The sequence below is a fragment of the Ranitomeya variabilis genome, chromosome 6 (genome assembly GCF_051348905.1).
Source record: "Ranitomeya variabilis isolate aRanVar5 chromosome 6, aRanVar5.hap1, whole genome shotgun sequence".
Taxonomy (NCBI): Eukaryota; Metazoa; Chordata; class Amphibia; order Anura; family Dendrobatidae; genus Ranitomeya; species Ranitomeya variabilis.
In genome coordinates, this window is record NC_135237.1 from 467,451,180 (window position 1) to 467,476,379 (window position 25,200).

General features: G+C 40.7%; 1 protein-coding gene across 1 annotated transcript in view; it reads right to left on the reverse strand.

Moving 5' to 3' along the window:
- Positions 1–25,200, reverse strand: part of CYP7B1 (cytochrome P450 family 7 subfamily B member 1) — a 316,577-nt gene that overhangs the window by 14,610 nt on the left and 276,767 nt on the right. Inside the window, exon 5 of the mRNA XM_077270580.1 lies at positions 21,781–21,959. Coding sequence (XP_077126695.1) covers positions 21,781–21,959 — 179 coding nt within the window. The remainder of the gene's footprint in view (positions 1–21,780; positions 21,960–25,200) is intronic.

Below are 25,200 nucleotides of genomic sequence, written 5' to 3' on the forward strand. Positions count from 1 at the left end.
GCAGGGTCCAATCCCAACGCGTTTCGAGGGCAACGTCCTTGAGAATCATTTTAGTGTATATATAAAGTATATATAAAGGGATTGGACTCACACTGGCCACTACACTTTTCTTCTACCCCTGATGAAGTCACAAAAGTGACGATACGCATCGGGTTTTACAGGAGCCGGTATCTATGCCTACACCTGGGGATTGCATATTGTATACACTATGTTCCAAATTATTATGCAAATTACATTTTTATCGGATTTACCTAAATGGTTGGTGCAAATGACAGTCAGTCTAATAAAAGTAATCACCCATTAGAGTATACATCGAATTTTATTGAAAAAACCTCCCAATGATAACAGTATAATCTCCAAAATGAATAAAAACTCAAAATGCACTGTTCCAAATTATTAGGCACAGTAGAATTTCTAAACATTTGATATGTTTTAAAGAACTGAAAATGCTCATTTGTGGAATTTGCAGCATTAGGAGGTCACATTCACTGAACAAAAAAGCTCTTTAACGCCAAAACATCCTAACAGGCCAAGTTACATGTTAACATAGGACCCCTTCTTTGATATCACCTTCACAATTCTTGTATCCATTGAACTTGTGAGTTTTTGGAGAGTTTCTGCTTGTATTTCTTTGCATGAAGTTGGAATAGCCTCCCAGAGCTGCTGTTTTGATGTGAACTGCCTCCCACCCTCATAGATCTTTTGCTTTATGATACTCCAAAGGTTCTCCATAGGGTTGAGGTCAGGGGAAGATGGTGGCCACACCACAAGTTTATCTCCTTTTATGCCCATAGCAGCCAATGACTCAGAGGTTTTCTTTGCAGCATGATTTTGCTCCTGAAGGCACATTTCTGCTTTTTATACCATGGAGGAAAGTTGTCAGTCAGAAACTCTATATACTTTGCAGAGGTCATTTTCACACCTTCAGGAACCTTAAAGGGCCCCGCCAGCTGTTTCTCCATGATTCCGGCCCAAAACATGACTCCTCCACCTCCTTGCTGACGTTGCAGCCTTGTTAGGACATGGTGGCCATCCACCAACCATCCACTACTCCATCCATCTGGACCATCCATGGTTGCTCAACACTTATAAGTAAACAAGACTGTTTGGAAATTAGTCTTCATGTATGTGTGGGCCCAATACAACCATTTCTGCTTGTGAACACTGTTTAAGGGTGGCCGAATAGTAGGTTTATGCACCACAGTAAGCCTTTGAAGGAGCCTACACCTTGAGGTTCGAGGGACTCCAGAGGTACCAGCAGCTTCAAATATCTGTTTGCTGCTTTGTAATGGCTTTTTAGCAGCTGCTCTCTTAATCCGATTAACTTGCCTGGCAGAAATCTTCCTCATTATGCCTTTATCAGCACAAACACATTTGTGCTCAGATTCAGCCACAAATCTCTTAACAGTACGATGATCACGCTTAAGTTGTCGAGAAATTTCTAATGTTTTCATCCCTTCACCAAGGCATTGCACTATTTGATGCTTTTCAGCAGCAGAGAGATCATTTTTCTTTCCCATGTTACTTGAAAACTGTGACCTGCTTAATAATGTGGAACATCATTTTTAAGTAGTTTTTCTTTAATTAGAATCACCTGGAAAACCAATTATCACATGTGTTTAAGATTGATTTCAGTGATCCATTGAGCCCTGAGACACAATATCATCCACAAGTTTATTTGAAAAACAAAACAATTAAATCTTTATGACTCTTAAATCCAATTTGCATAATAATTTGGAACACAGTGTATAGTGCTTTGTTATTCATGTCTAGCTTAGATTTGACCTAGTCTGGTATAGTATCTAATGTATCCACAATTGATAGGGTAATATTGGTTATTACTGATCCCTTTACTTAAATAGCTTCTTTGTGAGCTCTATGATTCATGAAGATATCTTTGAGGATCTTTGTAAAATACTCTAGCTTAGGATGAAAATACTGATATCCTTTGAGGGGTGTTGAGATATACTACAAGCATACCCATATCTATTGTACTCTATCCGGTGCCTGTCTTTGATAAGATGTGGAGTTAAGGGGAGTTTTACCAAATGTACAATAGTGTGGGATATAAAGATTGATGTTATTTATTTTTAAGATCTTTTGTATTATATTGCATTGTTACCACATTGTATTTGGTGCCAACCTTTAATAATTTCAACAACCTCATATTGGTAATGTGTGATAACTTCTAAACTACCCTTTATACAGGTACACTGTACATTAGAAATTCTTTATGGTGAACCCCATACGTACCCAATTTTGATGATTCTAGGCAAGACCGCAGCTCCTGTTTGTTGTATTACCTTTGGTATTTTAAATGTTTTTTTTTTAAATTATTTTTTCTTTGTGGTTTAGTGTTTACCAATATACTAAAATTTGATATTTTGTATGGTGATCCCTGCTTTTGTATGCCTTCTTGTTTTTGTTGTTGATTGGGTTAAATTGGGACATACTGCAGGCGGATTCCTGTTTCTATATACTGTATATAGGCTTATTTTTCTGTGTGATGGGGCCCTCCAATTTTTGGTAAATTTTGTAATGTGGTTAGTCATGTGCAAGATCTGTGTCTAGTAATGACTTCATGTAATGCTATTTGTAATGTTGTAATGTTGTAATGTTTGCAATGCTGTTTGTTACGCTGCTGTAATACCATAATTTCCCTCGGGATCAATAAACTGTATCATATCGTATCGTATTATACAATTGGGCAGTGAAGAAAAAAATACATTTTTACCCCCCAAAATTAGTTTTAGCCCTAGATTTTACATTTTTACAAAGGGAAATTGGTAAAAGTGTTAGCAAGGTAGAACAGTAGTTAAATAAAAAATAACTTTTAATTCATTCCATTAAAAGAGCCCACCAGCTCAAAAAAACCAAAAAAGAAAAAAATATACCAAAGAGAAGCATAACCCACAATGTGCAAATACTGCAAACAGCGCTGAAGCGCTATAAAAATCTCTACAATGGTGAACCACCATATACTTTCTCTCCTGGGAGCTCAAACCATTACAAATAATACCTTCAGGTATTTTTTACTTCAGCCAAAAGCAATTACTGCTTATAAAAAGGAACGACCTCACCCGAGATATGCGTCCTTTACTTCACAGCTTGTAGTAGGAAGCCGGTGCCCGTGTATATGAGGAAGCCCTCTGCGTGCTCATTCATGGCCTCATTTCTTCGGGTTTTTTCAGACAGTCATCATCTCCTCCCTTATAATGAATTTCTCCCAACGCGTTTCCTGTGGCCCGCTCATCAGGGGAGAGGCCACTGTCATCAAGTAAAGTGTGTGCCGTCCATCCAGCGACACTTCTCGGAGTATCTATCTGTTCTAAGACTTGAAAGCGGAGCTGAGAAATGTTGTGATTTTGTTTGGAATAATGGTAAGGGAGAGGTAGATGTGTTTTATTGCATCGGATTGTGGATTTATGTTGTGCCACTCTGTCTCTTACTGCCTGTGTGGTTTCCCCCACATATGCCAGCCCGCGGGTTAGTCTTAGAACAGATAGATACTCCGAGAAGGGGCCAAAGCCGTGTCAGTTTACTCCTCAAAAGGGAGGCTTACTGGATTTATTCTCTGCAAACCTTAGAGCCAAAGGGACTCAATAGAGACTACGACGTCTCGGCTTATTTGTAATTATTTGTAATATTGTACATGTAAATTGTTTTTATTGCAGGCTATTTTCAGCACCTTTTTGGATGCACACTGTAATATAACATGATACTCGTTTCATTAATCTATGTTCATGTCTGTCTTTCCTTACAGAACCGTTAAATGCACTCATCGCACTGAGCACCGCACACGGTATAGTATGCATCACATGCCTATATAGAGGGTTAATCAGTTCTCTATATAGCCGGGGTGACCATTGCTCAGATACCCACGGGGTGTTTCGATCACCCCCGCATTAGCTGGATTCCCCTGTTCTTATGGCCCAATGTGACCCAGCCTGGACACTCAGGTGTCTCACTATACAGCGCAACAGCTAGCTGCTCTGCTCCCTGGGCCCACCGCGCAAGCGCCAGCTTCTGCAGCGCTCATCCCCACTGATATCTGCATCGGACCTTCTGCGCATGCGCGGTTCCCTCGGTCACATGACCCAGTGACGTCAGGCGTCAGGTGACACACCTCAGCGCGCTCTTATACCCGGAAGTGCCGCGTTCCTCCTAGCAGCCCTGGGATTGTCTCCCTGCTTTGCAGCGCAGCGCCCACACCGTCCTTGGCATCGGTGACCTTCAGGTAAACCAGCGGTCGATCCCAGCCCAGCGCTGGCTCTGTTATACCTCCAGCCTGGCTCCAGTCCTGATAACCCTCTGCCTATACTTATCTCCCACAGCGCCTCTCACCCTGCGAGTACCTCGCTTTGCCAGAGCGCTTCACACCACTCCGCATGCTCCCAGGTATGAGGGTTAGGCCCAGGACACCTATCAGATTGGTTCCTTCCTTGACAGCCCTATAGCTTTCATGTGTATTTCTATTCCACCCTGCAGGCGCCTTGCGCTCCCGTTCCCAGGCTAGCATTACACCCAGTGTGCGAATCACACGCACCACCCATGGTCTCCAGGTATTCTCCCTTGGGCCTTGTCCAGCCCATTACTTTTGCAACTGTACACATAAGTTATACTGGGTATTCTGTTGGTCACCCCTTAGATTGTCTGGCATGTATCGTGCAGGGCACTCGTGCCCCATCACTGTGTAGCATATTGGTCTGAATATTTTTATGCCTATTCTCTCCTTTACAGGCAGCTCACTGTGCACCCTAGTCGCATATCCCCGCAGTCATTGGGGAAGGGCATTCCACATCTTGTATCCTTTACCTAGGATGTCGAATTCATTCTATAGTTCCACCACGTGGTCACAGATTTGAAAGTTTTCATGTTACCCGTTCATTTTACTTCCACCTAGTTTTACCTTAACACGTGTACACTTTCCAGCACCTTCTGAACAGGATTCACGCTTCACGCAGTTCCAGGCCGGATTCACCCAGTCCGTCACCCGTGCTGTATGTCATTGCTTATATCTGTATGCAGGCTGTTTTAATAATACAGTATGGATCGCATCTTTTCATTTTTTATTTTCTCTGTTATTGTGCATCAGTATTTTCTTTGTTTAAAAGTATCTCTCTTGTCTTTTTTGTATATACATTGCAGCATTCACAACTGTATCTGATGAAGGTCTCATTTGTAGAGACCGAAAATGTTTATATGTTGAGCTGGATGCACCGAAATAAAATTTATTTCTGAATTTTGCAACGAATTTCTCCTGAGTGCCAAGTATATTTTCGGTATTATTTGTAATGGTTTGAGCTCCCAGGAGAGAAAGTATATGGTGGTTCACCATTGTAGAGATTTTTATAGCGCTTCAGCACTGTTTGCAGTATTTGCACATTGTGGGTTATGCTTCTCTTTGGTATATTTTTTTCTTTTTTGGTTTTTTTGAGCTGGTGGGCTCTTTTAATGGAATTAATTAAAAGTTATTTTTTATTTAACTACTGTTCTACCTTGCTAACACGCTTATCAAACTGATTGGTAGTACCAGATTAATAGGTCTGGAAATTGGTAAAAATAGCACCAAAATTATTTGTCACTCAATTTCTGCTGAATGTGGAAATACCCCATATGTGGCTGTACAGTACTGCTTAGCAACAATGGCAAGACTCGAGAGCTGTTTGCCTCCTGGAGTGCAGATTTTCCTATACTAGTTTGCAGACTCAATACAAAGCCCTTAAGTGCTAGAAGAGCAGAATACCCCCATCAGGTGACCCCATTTTGGAAATTATACTCCTATCGGAATTTATCTACAGGTGTAGTGATGATTTGACTCCATGGGTGTTTTCCAGAAACAAGCAGAGGTGGATGTTGCTGAGGGAAAATTGCAAATCTGCTATTGTAGTGCAAGTACATTGTAGTGGCCAGTACATTGTAGAGCCCAGTACGTTATGCCCTGCTCTTGCTTCTGCAGTCATGCACCCATAAATTAGGCAGGCTCTGATCACTACAGTAATGGCAAGCAGGTGGACGCTAAATGTGGTTTAGACAAAGAAGGGTGGAGGCATTTGGATTTGGGAGTGCAGAATTCACTGGGTTTTTTGAGGGAGAATGAGCTATAGTGCTTTTTCAGAGTTTTTGCATAAACAGTAATGTTGAAGCCCCTGTCATGATCCATTTTTGGATTTGTGGCAGATCTGGTTTCCCTCAGATTAAAACTTTTTTTCTTTCAGGTCATCGGGGATTAATTCAGTTTCCCCGGTGGCCTGCTGGTGTAATTGCATTGCTGCTGGGTCAGCTGATGTGGGTTGTGACCACTCCCACCATCCCTCAAGAGCTCACCTGATGTATCAGCTGACTGTCGGTGTTAGAGTTCATTCTGAGACGACCAAGCTGGGAAAAGGAGCTTGCTGGGAGCAGTTGTTCGTCAGCTGAGTCTGGTGTTTAATTCCTGCTGTGCTGTGCTTTGCAGCAGTGAGCTAAGTGTTGTTTTCCTTTACCTTGTCTGTCATACCTTCACTTTGTGTTGTATTAGTGCAGCGGTGGGACCAGTGTCCTCACTTGCCAATTCCCTACCTAGGGATAGGTGCTGAGCAAGCGAGGGCTCAGGTATCCTGCTCGGCGACAGGTTGAAAAAACCTGTATAGGGATGTCAGGGAGATCAGGGCACATCCTTAGGAGAGTTCAGGAGGTGTCCATTTCCCCATTCCCTATCGCAAGACCCACCATTGTAATTGTGTCCCTGGTGTCCCCTGTTGTGTTGTGCCGTCTTGTGACCGACCTATCGTGAGGTTGTGTCACACCACTTCGGTCACTTTTGTGACACCCCCTATATTTCCGTTAACAGTTGACAGACCTGAGTGGGGACTTGCTTTTATGGGGATTGAGTTGAAGCTTTTAATAGGAACATTTTACATAACATTTGGGATCACATTTATCTGGCGCTCTATGCTGAGCACTTATATTGGGGTTTCCATCTAAATCTCCGAATGATGTCATTCAGATGAAACCCCCGAGGAATCCATTCACTAGCATTCACTAGAATGAGGCAGTAGAGTTACTCGGTACTCTGCATGCTATTTTTTTTTTTACAATACTAGTATTAGTATTCTTAAAAATATTGGTCTATATTTGCACTAATCTTCCCCAGTCACAGGATATGTGTGTTTTATTCCCAAGTATTTTGCTTTTATTACAAAAACAATATCACTTTAACAAAAAACTAGTAATGATTAAGTAGTAGTACATGATTATAAAAATATATACATAAGCACTTGGCAAGTGTACGTGGGCAGCTGTATTGTATGCCATTGGTTCTGGTTAATGGACAGCAGTTTTAAGAACATGCAAGGCTGACAGATGGTTAATAATCTAGTATACATTCCTGTTCACAGGAAAAACTGAAAAACAGTGATAAATATAGCTAATTATACAGTACATATATGTTAAAGGTTAATTTGAAATCATGAATTTAAAATGAAATGCTAAATACTAAGTATTATTTTGGTAATTACAACACTATCAACATCACCGTTTAAACAATCGCAAAATGCAGAATTTCGTGAAAATCAATATCCTGCTTAATTACAGAAGCAAATTTGATTATGAGTGCAATGAAGTTGTGGTAATTGGTGGGAAAAAGACCTAAGATGCAGGATTCGGATATAATTGTAATACATTTCACAAAAATTTCTGACATTATTTCAAATTATCCCCAAGTGTTCCAACATTTTAAAAAATGCATATGCAAATACCTATAGTGCAGAGTACAGGCTGCATGACATTTGTTGTAGTCATTTGGTTTAATATTCTTTATGAGCAAAGTTTAAATATGTTCTTTTATCGGTACAATATCAATAGCAGACCTATTGTGATCAGCAGGGACTTGTGTTAGTATGACATCATTAGCTGACTGAGACATTTCTGTTGGCATGATGTTATCAGCTGATCCGAGAGCAGCATGGCGTAGGGACAGAGAGGCCATGATTCCAACGATGTCTCACTTACTAGGCTGCTTGATGTAGTTTAGACAAAAGCACTGTCACTTAACCCCTTCCCGACATGCGTCGTACTAGTACTGCTCTGCGGGAACTGAGTGAGCACCGCGGTGATCGCGTGCGGGTGTCAGCTGTATGTGACAGCTGACACCCCGCAGCAATGCCCACGATAGGCGCTAGCACCGATCGCGGGCATTTAACCCCTCTGATGCCGCTGTCAGATGTCATCTGATGCCGCTCCCTGAGCTCTCTGGGTATCTTGAGTGTGCTTGTAGATTATGTTTGAGTCTCCACAGCTGCATGATTTGTGGCTGCTAGACAACCTGAACACATGCAGGGATTGCCTATTTGTTAGGGAATCCCCACATATGTTCAGACTGTCTAGCAGCTGCAAATCATGCAGCTGCGGCGACACAAGCATAATCTACGAGCATGCCCAAGATATCCGGAGAACACCCGAGCATGCTCGGAAAACTCGAGTAACAAGCACACTCGCTCATCACTACTTTTCACCTATTTCACTATACTGTATGAAGTTAAAGGTGATATATAAGCAGGTTTTTGCTATGTAATCTGAAGACAGCAGGACATAGGGGCTGAAGCACTGAATTCAACAATGTGTCACTTATCAAGCTGTGTGCTGTTATTTACTTATAATGAAGATTTTATCACTAGGAGATTATCATTGCCAGCTCTGCTATACACGGGCTGCTAGTCAGACTCCACCCCGTACTCTGATAAGCAGCTCATTGTCAATAGATTATGTACATACAGAGCAAGAGCATGGTGTGGGTGTGGGCAGCTTTCGGAGCTCTGCTACATTTTACATCTAAAAACTCTGATTTCATTACTGCTGCTACTTCCAGTAAAGTGACACATCACTGGAATCAGGGTCTCTTTTTCTACATTATTCTACATTATGCTGCTCTCAGATGAGGTAGCAAACACCTGGTGACAAATTCCTTTTAAAAAAGTTGGAGCAAGCATTATTGTGTATGACACCAACTGTAATTAACTTTAGTGGATATTATACAATGCTGTATGAACCATTCAGTCAATGTTATGCATCAACTGGCAATACCAGCTGATCTATTACACTGTAAATGAAGTGTTACATTGATTCCCAACTTTTACAATACATTACTATTCGTCATTAGGTATGTTTTTTTTTCCTTTTTATGTATATTTATTCCTAGTAATGAAATAGCAGATCAATTAATGGTCAGTTCTGACTTGCACTCTGCATCTTGATACCATCAGCTGTCAGTACACAACTTGCCAATTTCATTATTGTTTCATAGACAAGAGCTCGAGTAAAGATGATAGCAGATGGTTATGTAATCTGCCTATTACAGATTGATAAAACATCTCTGAAACAAACCCCTTTTTATATTACAGTTTAGGAGATAATACTCCCATTATGATTATACAGAACAATGGAAATTTTGCATCAGGTGTCTTCTATCTCATATCTTTTGTTCATTTAATCATGATAAATGTAAAAACTTGTGGTGAACACTAAGAAGTGTCTGTTCTATGCTACAGTTTAGTAGCAGTGACAGATGTATGAATCTTTATAAGCTTCTTTCATATATTCAGTACAGATTTTATTAAAGCAGAGGTTTAATTTTTAATTTTCTCTGCCTAAAAACCTAAATGGTATTCTTCTTTTTTATAGTGTATTTGCGCATTAAAGATATATTTGTATACACAAGTACATTATAGAGATAGGGAGTCAGGGATTTATTTATTCTAGAAAGTTACAAAAAAAATTGAAGCAAAAACAATGATCACATTTTTACTATACATTTTTTTTTTAATGAAAATCACAAAGCAGTAAATAACATGGAAATATCTTGCATTCCTGTAATTGTAACAACTTCTAAAGTGCAGTGAAATAATGATTTATAGGAAATAGTAAATGGCATAAATAAAATTGTCACAATTGTTTTTTTCTCCATTTTCCTCATAATGAACGTTACTAAACTGCTGTCTGAGTCACAAAATGTGCATATACATGTGTTTTGTGTAAAGTCTGTCCATATTTTAGATATGCAGGTGAATATGTGGTTGTGTGCAGTATATAGGATATGACTGTGAAATGTGTGCATGTGATGCATACGTAATATGTGAATGTGTGCATAATATACAAGTTGGGACGCTATGTAAAATGTAAAGAAAACTAAGATGTAATGATTTGGAAATCTCTTATGATGAAAGTTAACTTGCTCACATTTGTGAAGAATCGGACCAATGTTATTCTATGATTATGTGCTCATCTGAAAAAAAAAGCACACAGCATGCTGCGATTCCATGCGAAATTCAGATTGCATGCACCCATACAAGTCTATGGGTGTGTGTGTGAAACATTGCACTGCATTCAGATATATTGCACTGCAATTCCCGCGGACGCTGGCAATGGAGGAGTCTGTAAACATCTGGCAAGTGAGGAGACCAATTGCTAGAGTTTTGGGAGAGGACTGTTGTCCCATTCTTGCCTGATGTAGGATTTTATTTGCTCAACTGTTCTGGGTCTTTGCTGGATTATTAGTTTCAAAATGCACCAAATGTTTTCTTTTGGTGAAAGGTCTGGACTGCAGGCAACCGGCTCATCACCCAAACTCTTTTTCTGTGAAGCCATACTGTTGTGATGGAGGCAGTATGTGGTTTACCTTTGTCTTGCTGAAATGTGTAAAGCTGGCCCTGAAATATATGTTGCTTGTATGGAGGCTTATGATGGTCTAAAACCTCTATATAATGCTCAGCATTGATAGTGCCTTTTATGAAATTTAAGCTGCCCATGCCATAGGTACCAATGCAACCCTATACATCAGAGATGCATGCTTCTGATCTGTGTGCTGATAACAAGCTGGATGGTCCCTCTCCTCTAGAGTCTGCAAAACAGAACCTTCATGTTTTCCAGAAAGAATTTCACATTTTGATTCATTCGTCCACACCAGTTTTCCAGTGTGCCTCAGTACAATTTAAATAAGCTTTGGCCCAGAGAAAACGGCAGCATTTCTGGATTGCATTAATATATGGAGTCTTCTTTGCATGATAGAGTTTTAACTTGCATTTGTGGTTTTCACAGTGAACTGTGTTCACAGACATTGGTTTCTGGAAGTATTCCGTAGCCCATGCAGTGATTTGAGCATGAGAATCATGCCTGTTTTTGTGTGCAGTTCACAGACTGGTGAATCTCTGACCATATTGCTTCTTAGAGACTCTGCCTCTCTAACATACTCTTTCTATATACAGTGATGCCACTTAGTTGAATCTTGACTCCCTCCCCCAGATGTTTTTCATTATATCCCTTATTTTTCCAGCATTTTGTTAACCACATTTGACTTTTTTGAGATGTACAGTATTGCTGCCATAAATTTCTAAATGAGTTAATCTTTTTTCAAATGAAATGAATAAATGCCAAACTTTCAACTTCTGATCTGTGTTTTATGTTCTTTTGTGAATAAAATATGCCTGTAAAAGATGTATAAATCATTGCATTCAACTTTTCTTTACATATTGTGTACTGGGGTTGTATATACATGTATATTCTATACATATTAATATTTTATATATGCACACACTGTATGCGTGTACCTACAGAGAAACCTGTGTATGGTCATATAGTGTGTGTAGATGTACATATGTGTATGTATAGATAGGACGGACTTATCCTCGCGAAGGGACTCAGATATGTGCTGTATGGGTCCGTTTGAATTTAGTGTCCATCTCTGATGGATTTTAATATTTAGAATAAAAATGTTCAAAAAGGATTATACATCATCTCTGATACAGATTTTAAGACTAAGTACACCCGCCTCATCAAGTCTAATGCATCTATCTTATAAGGTGTGCAATTTGTATTGTCAAATGTGTATCCATTTTAAAACCCTGACATGAGAGAAAAAGAGATCACATTGCTAACTGATGTCAGAGCTTAAACCTTGTGAAAAAACACTTAACTCTGATTCATCTATCTGTGGATATACACTACTGTACATATGATGCTAATAAAATGCCCATTAAATGTTGTGGGGTTTTTTTCACATTTAATGGGGATGTCCATGAATGGACAAACCCTTATAAATCGGCTCGACAATGCTCCTCCATACTCACACACAGAGAGAATATACAAGCTCCTTGCAGATGTTGTCTTTGGATATGAACCCAGGACCCCAGCGCTTCAAGGACAACATCTGAAAGAACTTTGTATATTCTCTCTGTGTTTGCATGGGTTTAACATCTCCTCCATACTCAGCACTGTATTCCCTTCCGGTCTGGAGGGATCATCATCCGGCAGTGGAATAACGTGAAGGCTGCAGATGATCATCTAATGCTCATGTGCAGCCCCACCAGATGATAATACCAGCAGGCTAGCGGGGGCACAACACTAGTATGGAAGAGCACCGCCAAGCCAGGACATGAGAATCGATTTTCTTTTTAGCCTTCTTGTACTCAATAATAAGGAGTTGTCCATTAGTAGATAAACCCATTATAAACAACTTATACTAACCTAAAACAAACCCCTTTAAGAACTAAAGGTACCTTCACACTAAGCGACGCTGCAGCGATACAGACAACGATGCCGATCGCTGCAGCGTCGCTGTTTAGTCATTGTGTGGTCGCTGGAGAGCTGTCACACAGACCGCTCTCCAGCGACCAACGATGCCGAGGTCCCCGGGTAACCAGGGTAAACATCGGGTTACTAAGCGCAGGGCCGCGCTTAGTAACCCGATGTTTACCCTGGTTACCAATGTAAAAGTAAAAAAAAAAACCACATACTCACATTCCGGTGCTCGGCGTCCGCTTCCCTGCACTCCTCCTGCATCCTGTGTCAGCGCCGAACATCTCCGGCATCTCCCACAGAGCAGGGCGGTGACGTCACCGCTCTGCTTTACGGCCGGCACTTACACAGGATGCAGGAGGAGTGCAGGGAAGCGGACGCCGGGCACCGGAATGTGAGTATGTGGTTTTTTTTTTAACTTTTACATTGGTAACCAGGGTAAACATCGGGTTACTAAGCGCGGCCCTGCGCTTAGTAACCCAATGTTTACCCTGGTTACCAGTGAAGACATCGCTGGATCGGTGTCACACACACCAATTCAGCGATATCAGCGGGAGATCCAGCGACGAAATAAAGTTCTAGACTTTCAGCAACGGTCAGCGATCTCACAGCGGGATCCTGATCGCTGCTGCGTGTCAAACACAACGATATCGCTAGCCAGGACGCTGCAACGTCACGGATCGCTAGCGATATCGTTTAGTGTGAAGGTACCTTAATATTCAGCTAATCCAATATGTAAGGAGTCCTGCTATTTATCCTGCTCTGTACTGTTAAGGTCACAAAGACAAAATGAGATTGGTGTTTCTGAGGTTAGAAAAACAAAGTCTATTGTTTCCCCTTAAATAAGGCCACTTTTGTTCATTGTCTGACAGGTGTTACAGCTCACCTTCATGCTCTTGAAATTTATTGGGGGCCAATTCATTAAGACAGGCATGAATAGAAACAAATTGAGGACACTACTAAGATGTGTATATATATATATATATATATATATATATACTAGATTGTGGCCCGATTCTAATGCATCGGGTATTCTAGAATATGCATGTCCCCGTAGTATGTGATTCGCGGCAGACTGTGCCCGTCGCTGATTGGTCGAGGCAACCTTTATGACATCATCGTCGCCATGCTGTGCCCATCTCTGATTGGTCGAGGCCGTCCGACAAACCGTCGACCACTCCATATAAGGTATGGTCTACAAACCGCCGACCACTCCATATAAGGTATGGTCTACAAACCGCCGACCACTCCATATAAGGTATGGTCTACAAACCGCCGACCACTCCATATAAGGTATGGTCTACAAACCGCCGACCACTCCATATAAGGTATCCTGTTTGTAGACCATACCTTATATGGAGTGATTTCCAGGACAGACAGACAGACAGACAGACAGACAGACAGACAGACGCCAATTCAGGCCTGGCGGCCTCGACCAATCAGAGACGCGGGATTTCCATTATGACATCATCGTCGCCATGCTGTGCCCGTCTCTGATTGGTCGAGGCCCGGCGGCCTTGACCAATCAGAGAGGCGGGATTTCCAGGACAGACAGACAGACAGACAGACAGAAAGACAGACAGAAAGACAGACAGACAGACAGACAGAAAGACAGACAGACAGACAGACGGAAAAACCCTTAGACAATTATATATATAGATAGATATATATATATATATATATATATATATATATATATATATATATATATATATGGGATCACTGGCCACACACTTAGGAGGTAAAAATAGAGAGAAGAAAAAAGAAGTGTGTAGAAGGCAAGGATCACCATTAATAAACAAAAATGAAATTTATTGAGGCTCAAAATGGCAAGCAAGACAAGAAATACATTTAAAAACAATTAAAAAAAACAAAAGGGCTAAGAGTACATAACAACTGGAGGGCCATATAAGGACCCTCCAGACTACTCCACTGCGTGCACTTGGTTGTGCTGAAATATTGCACACTGTAGAAAGCCAGTCTATAAAATACAGTTTATATACCATGGACTTGACAATAAAAGAAAATGCAAAATCCTTAACCATTGGGCCCCTCAAACAAAGAATAATTCCTGTAAGAAAGTAGGAAAAGCAGAGGCAAATGTAGAGGTATCCCAGAGGTAGGGGATGCAAAAAAACAAATGGAAGGACACAAAAAGAAACAGGTACGTAAGACTGTATATGACCTGTTGGTAGAAATATTTGGATAGAGGCCACCCGATCACGTCATGGTATGTGGAGGAAATAGAACCCCACGCATATTACCACACTGCGTTGCTTCCTCAGAACTTGCCTTTGCACCCTGAGACTTTTTGTCACTGTGCTAGTGGTGATCTCACTGGAGGGTGGTCAACCCAGTTCATTGGCCCAGCTGGAAACACAGCCTCAGTGACCGGAGGTAACCTTGATGACATCACTGTAGCTCACTAATGCTGCTCTCACAGCAGCTTGTTAATCAATGGTTCTCAGCCTGGACGGTCGCATCTTGGCACTGTCCAGGTTGAAAGCTATTCATCCCAAGATATAGATTATGGCGTGGGACAGAAATTCGGACAGGTGAGGGATATTGGGGTTTTTTTTTGCTTTATTATTGGAGACGAGGAATTCAATGGAATGGGCGTTAGGTGAGTATAACTGTGTTTGTTATTTTTAAATAAAAAGGAAAAGTGTGGTTTGTTTTATTTCAAGTAAAAAACTTTATTCTGGCTGTGTGTTTATTTACAATAAATTATAGGATTAGTAATGGATAGGTGTCTTAGAGACACCTCTCCATTAGTAATCCGTGGGCTTGTTGTCACCAGACAATACTATGGTGACATCAACCCTACAAATATGAACCCCACTTTCCAACGCTGCAGGGCAAATAGGAAGAACTGGGCAAAGTGCCAGAATTGGCGCATTTAATTAAAAGTGCCTTTTCTGGGGTTGCTGTGGGTTGCTATTTTTGGGCTGGGGAAGTCAATATCCATGGCCCCTTACCAGCCTGAGAATATCATCCCCCAACTGTCTGCTTTAGCAAGGCTGGTTGTTAAAATTGAAGGGGACCCCATGCATTTTGTTTTAAATGGGAACCCCTCTATTTATGATAACCAACCCTGCTAAGTCTAACAGCTAGGGGTTGCAGCACCCAGCTGTCAGTTTTGCCAGGTTGGCTATCAAAAATACAGGAGAACCAACGCTTTGTTTTTTTAAAATTATTTATTTAGAGCGCAGATGCCAGCTGATGAATACTCCCATCAGCTGCCACCTAGTCTGACTGTTCTTAGCGGCAGCAGGCGTCGGCTGATGGGAGCAGTAGTCCCATCAGCCTACTCCAGTTACTGGAGGGAAACTTTATACCTCCAATCACAGCAGCGGCTCACGCTTTCAATTCGAAATCAAGGATCGTTTTGCGCCTCTAGAGACAAACTTTCTCCACTCACTTCTACCAGAATTCCAAAAATTGACAGAGCTCCAATAGAAGCATATTCACTGGATATGCCATGAATACTTTAGATGGGAGTTCTCCATTTATAACATACCATATACAATTTAGTACTTTTCAAGTAGTTTTGACTGAGGCTATCTTTTCCTGCAAGTGGTTATGAAAATCATTCCACTACAGCTGTAGCATACAAGTAAGACCACGACGAATAAGCCGATATGGACACAGCTGTAGACAGAGACTGTTGGGAAAAGTGCACACAATAGGGTGATCCTATTTAAAGGAGTTTTCCACGGACAAGTTAATTTTAATCAACATTGTAATCAATAGATATTTGAATAATAATAATTTCCACAATTGGATGTGTTTAACCCTTTAATCCCATATGACATACTATCCCATCGAGGTGACCTGGGCTTAATTCCCAGTGACGGGATAGTACGTCATATGCGATCGACCGTGCTCACGGGGGAGCTGACTATCGCAGCTGACATCTGGCACTACGTGCCAGGAGTGGTCACGGACCGCCCCTGGCACATTAACACCCGGCACACTGCGATCAAACATGATCGCAGTGTTCCGGCGGCATAGGGAAACATCGCGCAGGGAGGGGACTCCCTGCGTGCTTCCCTGAGACCCTCGGAGCAACGTGATGTTGATCGCGTTGCTCCTAGGGTCTCCTACCTTCTTCTCCCTGCAGGCCCCGGATCCAAAATGGCCGCGGGGCTGCATCTGGGTCATGCAGGGAGGTGGCTTGCCAGCACCTGCTCAGAGCAAGTGCTGGTAAGCCTGCAGCCCTGCATGTCAGATCGCTGATCTGACACAGTGCTGTGCAAAGTGTCAGATCAGCGATCTGACCCTATAACATGATGCCCCCCCCAGGGCAATGTTGTAGAGTAAAAAAAAAAAAATTCACATGTGTAAAAAAAAAAAAAAATCCTAAATAAAGAAAAAAAATTGTTCCCATAAATACATTTCTTTATCTAAATAATAATAAAAAACAATAAAAGTACTGATATTTAGTATCGCCGCGTCCATAATGACCCCACCTATAAAACTGTCCCGCTAGTTAACCCCTTCAGTGAAAGCGGTAAAAAAAAAAACGATGCAAAAGAAAATGTTTTATTATCATACTGCCGAACAAAAAGTGGAATAACACGCGATCAAAAAGACGGATATAAATAACCATGGCACCGCTGAAAACGTCATCTTGTCCCGCAAAAAACTAGCTGCTATACAGCATCATCAGCGAAAAAATGAAAAAGTTATAGTCCTCAGAATAAATCGATGCAAAAATAATTATTTTTTCTATAAAAAAGTTTTTATCGTATACAAGCGCCAAAACATAAAACATGATATAAATGAGGTATCACTGTAATCATACTGACCCAAACAATAAAACTGCTTTACCAATTTTACCAAACATGGAATGGTATAAACGCCCCCCCAAAAGAAATTGATGAATAGCTGGTTTTTGGTCATTCTGCCTCACAAAAATCGGAATAAAAAGCAATAAAAAAAGTCACGTGCCCGAAAATGTTAGAAATAAAAACGTCAACTCGTCCACAAAAACAAAACCTCACATGACTCTGTGGACCAAAATATGGAAAAATTATAGCTCTCAAAATGTGGAGACGCAAAAACTATTTTTTGCAATAAAAAGCGTCTTTTAGTCTGTGACAGCTGTCAATCATAAAAATCTGCTAAAAAAACGCTATAAAAGTAAATCAAACCCCCCTTCATCACCCCCTTAGTTAGGGAAAAATAATAAAATTAAAAAAATGTATTTATTTCCATTTTCCCATTAGGGTTAGGGCTAGGGTTAGTGCTAGGGTTAGAGCTAGGGTTAGGGTTAGGGCTAGGGTTAGGATTAGGGCTAGGGTTAGGACTAGAGTTAGGGCTAGGGCTATGGTTAAGGTTAGGGCTAGGGTTAGGGGCAGGATTAGGGGTAGGGTTAAGGCTAGGGTTAAGGCTAGGGTTAGGGCTAGGGTTAGGGCTAAGGTTAGGGTTAGGGCTAGGGTTAAGGTTAGGGCTAGGGATAGGGTTAGGGTTAGGGTTAGGATTAGGGTTAGGGCTAGGGTTAGGGCTAGGGTTGGGGCTAGGGTTAGGGTTGGGGCTAGGGTTAGGGTTTCAGTTAGAATTGGGGGTTTCTACTGTTTAGGCACATCAGGGGCTCTCCAAACGTGACATGGCATCCGATCTCAATTCCAGCCAAATCTGCGTTCAAAAAGTAAAACAGTGCTCCTTCTGAGCTCTCCCGTGCGCCCAAACAGGGGTTTACCCCAACATATGGGGTATCAGCGTGCTCAGGACAAATTGGACAACAACTTTTGGGGTCCAACTTCTCTTGTTACCCTTGGGAAAATAAACATTTAGGGGGCTAAAAAAATATTTTTGTGGGAAAAAATTATTTTTTATTTTCACCGCTATGTGTTATAAATTGTAGTGAAACACTTGGGGGTTTAAAGTTCCTTGGGAGTCTAGTTTCTAATATGGGGTCACTTGTAGAGGGTTTCAACTGTTTAGGTACATTAGGGGCTCTGCAAATGCAGTGTGACGCCTGCAGACCAATCCATCTAAGTCTGCATTCCAAATGGCGCTCCTTCCCTTCCGAGCTCTGCCACGCGCCCAAACGGTGGTTCCCCCCACATATGGGGTATCAGCGTACTCAGGACAAATTGGACAATGACTTATGGGGTCCAATTTCTCCGGTTACCCTTGGGAAAATACAAAACTGGGGGCTAAAAACTAATTTTTGTGGAAAAAAAAGGATTTTTATTTTCACGGCTCTGCATTATAAACTGTAGTGAAACATTTGGGGGTTCAAAGCTCTCAAAAGACATCTAGATAAGTTCCTTAGGGGGTCTATTTTCCAAAATGTTGTCACTTTTGGGGGTTTCAATGTTTAGGCACATCAGTGGCTCTCCAAACGCAACATGGAGTTCCATCTCAATTCCAGTCAACTTTGCATTGAAAAGTCAAACGGCGCTCCTTCCCTTTCCGAGCTCTGCCATGCACCCAAACAGTGGTTTACCCCCACATATGGGGTATCAGCGTACTCAGGACAAATTGCACAACAACTTGTGGTGTCCAATTTCTTTTCTTACCCTTGGGAAAATAAAAAATTGGGGGCAAAAATATCATTTTTGTGAAAAAATATGATTTTTTATTTTTACAGCTCTGCATTATAAACTTCTGTGAAGCACTTGTTGGGTCAAAGTTCTCACCACACATCTAGATTAGTTCCTCAGGGGGTTCACTTTCCAAAATGGTGTCACTTGTGGGGGTTTTCAATGTTTAGGCACATCAGTGGCTCTCCAAACGCAACATGGCGTCCCATCTCAATTCCAGTCAACTTTGCATTGAAAAGTCAAATAGAGCTCCTTCCCTTCCGAGCTCTGCCATGTGCCCAAACAGTGGTTTACCCCCACATATGGGGTATCAGCGTACTCAGGACAAATTGCACAACAACTTTTGGTGTCCATTTTCTCCTGTTACTCTTGGTAAAATAAATCAAATTGGAGCTGAATTAAATTTTGTGTGAAAAAAAGTTATTATGTTCATTTTTATTTAAACATTCCAAAAATTCCTGTGAAACACCTGAAGGGTTAATAAACTTCTTGAATGTGGTTTTGAGCACCTTGAGGGGTGTAGTTTTTAGAATGGTGTCACACTTGGTTATTTTCTATCATATAGACCCCTGAAAATGACTTCAAATGAGATGTGGTCCCTAAAAAAAATAGTGTTGTAAAAATGAGAAATTGCTGGTCAACTTTTATCCCTTACAACTCCCTAAGAAAAAAAAATGTTGGTTCCAAAATTGTGCTGATGTAAAGTAGACATGTGGGAAATGTTACTTATTAAGTATTTTGTGTGACATATCTCTGTGATTTAAGGGCAAAAAAATTCAAATTTAGAAAATTGCGAAATTTTCAAAATTTTCACGAAATTTCCATTTTTTTCACAAATAAACGCAAGTTTTATCGTAGAAATTTTACCACTATCATGAAGTACAATATGTCATGAGAAAACAGTGTCAGAATCATCAGGATCCGTTCCAGAGTTATAACCTCATAAAGGGACAGTGGTCAGAATTGTAAAAATTGGCCCGGTCATTAACGTGCAAACCACCCTTGGGGCTTAAGGGGTTAAACAAAATGTTCCTGTGCTGAGATAATCTTATAAATGTGCCCCTGCTGTGTACTGTGTAATGGCTGTGTCTGGCTCTACAGGAACATGGTCTGATCATAACACAGCTCCTGGGCAGGGGAGGAAGCGAAAGAGTATACAGACAGGACAGCATGGATCACAATTTTTTCTTTCATGTAAAACATTACTTAAAACAGGCAGTGAAATATCTTGCCTCATAAAAAGAATCTTTGCCGATCCCATGCACAATCAGACACAATCATTACACAGTACAGTGCGGGGGCACATTCATAAGATTATCTCAGCACAGGAACATTTTTTTGAAACATGTCAAATTGTGGAAGCTATTATTATTCCAAGATCGATCCATTAATTAAAATGTATTATGTTTGTGGAAAAATCCCTTTAAGGAGGAGAGAAAAAAGTAAAAAGGTGTTCCTCATCGAGGGGACTGTGTGGTGCCTCTTTTTTGAACGGCGCTGAAACTCATTGTCTGAATATGAAAACTCTCATTGAACTACATTGCAGCCAGAGACTCTTTTCCATCCATACAGCTTATTTTCAAAATGTTTTTATTCCCTATACAATAATAGAAAGGGGTATATGGATAAATCTGCTTCACTGCACTGCACCGATGTCAAGAAGGTATCCAATGGGGATGATGGTTTTGAATTAAGTGCAGTTTTATTAATCTAAGCGTTTAGGATTTGAACAAGCTTCTTTATCAGGATACAATACCCACAATGCGTAATCATTTTTTTCCCGATGAAGGGGTTTGTTCAACTCTGAAATGTTTAGATTAATAAAACTGCTCTTAGTTCAAAAGTATTGGATATATTCTTGACCAGCAGCGCAGCAGAATTATCCGTATATCTTTTTACTATTGCATTCACTGCTGGTTTTACTCCAGCTTATAGAGCAGCAGCAGCCGGTATCTCTACCTGCCTAGGAGTTGTGCATGATACAGTCCAGCTAGGTGAGCAATACCACACAATTTACAACGTTTATTGCCTGGGTGCTGCCCTATTGTGCGCTTTTGGTCACTTTTTATTCGAGTATATGGACACACAAGTGAATGTTGATGGATGACACACCACCTGGTCATTTATCTGATATCCCCATAGCTGCATCCACTTTTCTCACCCAAGGCATACTATAAATTGATAATTCAATATTTCCCATCTATATGACACTGGCGTTCTAAAATTAATTATATAAATTCCCATTACAATAACATGTACTGCTCTCATGTAAAATGGCACACGATGATATAAAAAGGCTCATATTCTGATTGCAACTTCTATGTTCTCAGGGCAATTAAATAAATGTTGGCCATTACTTGGGAGTTTAAGCCACCACTGATTATTTCTATAGCTATAAAATAATCCGCAGACATAGACAGTGCACATTTAGCCTCAAGTTTTTGATATTCAATGTGCAATTGTCATTTTTTCTGAAAGGACCAGCAGTCCAAATCACCACTAGTTTTTTTTTTTACTAGCTACAAGCCTTTCCACCTGCAGGGCCATAAATCCGTGACTGAATATGGACAGATTACTTCCAGAAGAAGGAGTAACATTAGGAAATGTATACACTGTAAAAGATTCGGCCTGTGCATTGTGCCCGGAGACTGATGACAAGCTCAATTTGAATATTTACCTCGGGATCCTCGAAGACCTCAGGATCTTTGTGCAGCGTTGGAGGATACATGGCTACAAAATCGCCTTTCCTTAGATTCACTGACTGGTCATCCTCCAGCTCCAGAAGAAAATCCTCTTGAACTACACGAATGTTCACAGACGCGGAGCACAATCGCAGTGACTCGTTGATAGCACTACCTGAGAAATAAAAAATATAAGGCTATGACAATGATTCCGTTATGATTTGCTACGAGAATATATCACGAGTGACTAGACGGCCCCACTGGGCTCCATAACGGAATTATATTCTCTGCGAAGGGTTACAGGCAAATCACATTGGAGGCAAAACACTGCATGTAATCCACATAAAGGGTCTCAATTACAGTTTACAGGGGCTAATAAATATAAAAAAATTATAGCCAAAGGAATTTTGTATGGAATCATTTCAAGCATACCTTTCTCATTTATGGGAAACCTGCGCAATCTAGAAGCCTTGCCAATGAGATAATTAAGACCGCATACAAAATACCATTCATTTACATAAGGAACGAGCAATCCCGGGACATGTAGCCCAGCTGTAGCTCTGACCTACCTACACTACATCTCTCATCATGTTCCCAGCCAGACGGGTGAAATCCTAGATTTTGGTAAAATATTCATTCATGATATATATTTACGCAAATGTACGATGCATCATAAGATGTTTTAGAAGTCGAATGTCCTTGCGTTCCCAGTGGCCTTCACCTTTTTGCTCCTAGCACGACAGATTTTATGGGTAATTTCCGGCAATTTATCCTGGCAGTTTGAGGAGAAGTCCCAATGGGATTAGTATGAATAATTTGCATAAATCATTGTGATCGCAGGCATATCAGCATGTAGCTGCTGTCTAAATCTGCATCTCTCGTGTAGTAATCAAACCTGACTGTTCTTCCAGCAGCTTATATTGGGGCCATAATGGGGCTTGATCTTCTCTAATAATGGGCTTTTAAAACAAAATAAAGCAAATAAAGTCATTTGTTGGCAGAAGCAGGCGCCAAATTAAAAGGGTGATACAGGGAAATAAATATAAGCAAAGTGTTAATAATGCAAAAGGTTAGCAGATCCCCGAGAAAACGATGAATGTGAAAAAGATAATAACAAACGTTCTTTCAGTAAATATCAAATCTGTAGCAGCATGCATAGCAAATAAAGTGGCCTTGGATGCTTTCTCGCAGGAGGTTTTTCCTTAAGCGTGCATTTGTCTAAAGAAATGAGGCTGCGGTCAGCTCTGTGTGGCCAGCGCTGTGATTCAATGTGACGTACAGTGAGTCTGTGCATATTCTTTTGGACTGCCTTCGTTACTATAATCAGGCAGAGTCAAATCGGCTTGTTGGTGACGAAGCCAGGGAACAACTCTGGTTCCAGAATATGGCCTCTACTGCGGATAGCCACAAGGCACCTGACACGATAAATTTCAACTGGCAGCGCTCTGGCAACGAAAAACTTTACACGGTACAAATCAGTGGTCCCAGCCTCCGTTTTTTTTTTCCTGCTGTCTGTAGACCTAAAAATACGAAGATGATAATGCAATTGGAAAATATGTTTTAGAAATGGTAGCTGACATATGTAGCAAAATTAGTTACCCTGGGAATTCAGCAAGGGCGAGAAAGAATAAAAGGATAAAAATATATATACCCGAACCTGCTGCTGCTATAAAATAGCTGGTTTCCATTTTATAGCCGGGGTAATGCGGACGCATCATATTGGTTGACAGTTTTCCAGGGAGCGTGGCAGTCTGTGCCCAGCGCAGTATCACAGATGACAATTGGGTAAGCATATCTTAGGCAGAAGTTAATCACAATAATAGAGCGCACAGTGTGGCGTAGCAGTCAGATCGTAAATGACAAATCTGTTTTACCTTCCAGTACCAGTTATGTGTGGAAGACGAGCTTGGCTGTAGCTCCGAGCGATCATGCCGATAATTATTAGATGACAACAGTAATGAGTCACATTATGATCACCAAAGGACAGGGGGACTTATTTAGGTCTGTTGACTAACGCATCCCCCCCTTCTTCCCAATCCGAGAGAAAATGCTCAGCATTCGACTGAACCTGCACAAATATCAGACAATATAGAGTGAATGGAATCACAATAAACCTACAGCCGCCTCTCACACTTGTCATAGTTCAGCAGGCACCAGCGAGTGCTACTAACAGACCAGCTGGGTAGCTCGGGACGCCTTCCATTCTGCACCACGAGGTACAGTAAATTATCTTGCACAGTACAGCAACATCTGTTTCTGTGCTAGTGCCGAACAAACAAGGCAATTTAAAGAATACCTAGGGATAACCAGGCAGCAAAAGAACACGACCCTCACCCCCCTTTCTTTCTTACACATTTCGGTCTTGTGTTTTACTGCTAAAAAAATACAGTAAACAGCAAACTCATCAAAGACAATTGATTTTTTCTTTGTTTATATGAATCACTTCGAGGCCATTCCTTTCTTCTTTTTTCTTTTGCAGTCTTCCATCATGACTATGATTAGATGTTTCGTTTTAACGTTCATATAAATAGTGAGCCTTAAAACATTATTTGCTATACTTAGTTCACGTGCCTTCAAGCATTTGTCTTCCAATTTCCACTGAATAAATGCGTACTAATGAGAAACAGAGCAAGCTGCTGAGGCAAAACTGGGTGACTTCAGTCTGGCCTGCCACCAGCTTCTGATAGGCAGGCAAATTGAGTTAAAATGAAAAGTCTTGTCAGCCCAAATACAACACGGTAGCCAAACAACAAGCTGTCAATCACTGGATCAAAACAAGGGACTGAAGGTAATAAAAGGTCATCGGCTTCATTAGCAGATTTGGCTATTGTTAGTAAGTTAAATTTAATTAACCTGGATATAAACAAGTCAATAATGCAGATGACATAAGAGGTGCAAACAGTTGTAAAACGTATTATGTCTTCATGTTTACATAACGTACATTAATAGAATAATATGATAGATCATATAATATTTATGTCACATGAGCGCCAATTGTAAAACATTTACAATACATCAGTATTTTAGGATGGTTCTGCTGAACCTTTCTTATATCCATTGTAAATATGTAACAAAAAAAATCACATACAAAAGAATCCAGAACTCGCTGGTATATTATTCTAAAGCAGAAACTTTCTTCAACAAGCTGGTCCAAATTCTGTGTACAAATAAGTAACGTTTCGGTCATTTAGACCTTTCTTAAACACACACTAAAGGGCAGGACCTTGATGGTGATTGTAGAGAGAGAAAACCTCCTAAAATATACCTTTTAATATTATAGTTAAAAATTTGGGTGACAAAAAATAGCACTCACATTGTAGTAACAAAAAATTAAATAACTCAATAGCATATGTAAGAAGACCAGGGGACTAATTTTACCCTTGTAGGCCCTAGTGAGACCCTACCTGTCTGCGGAG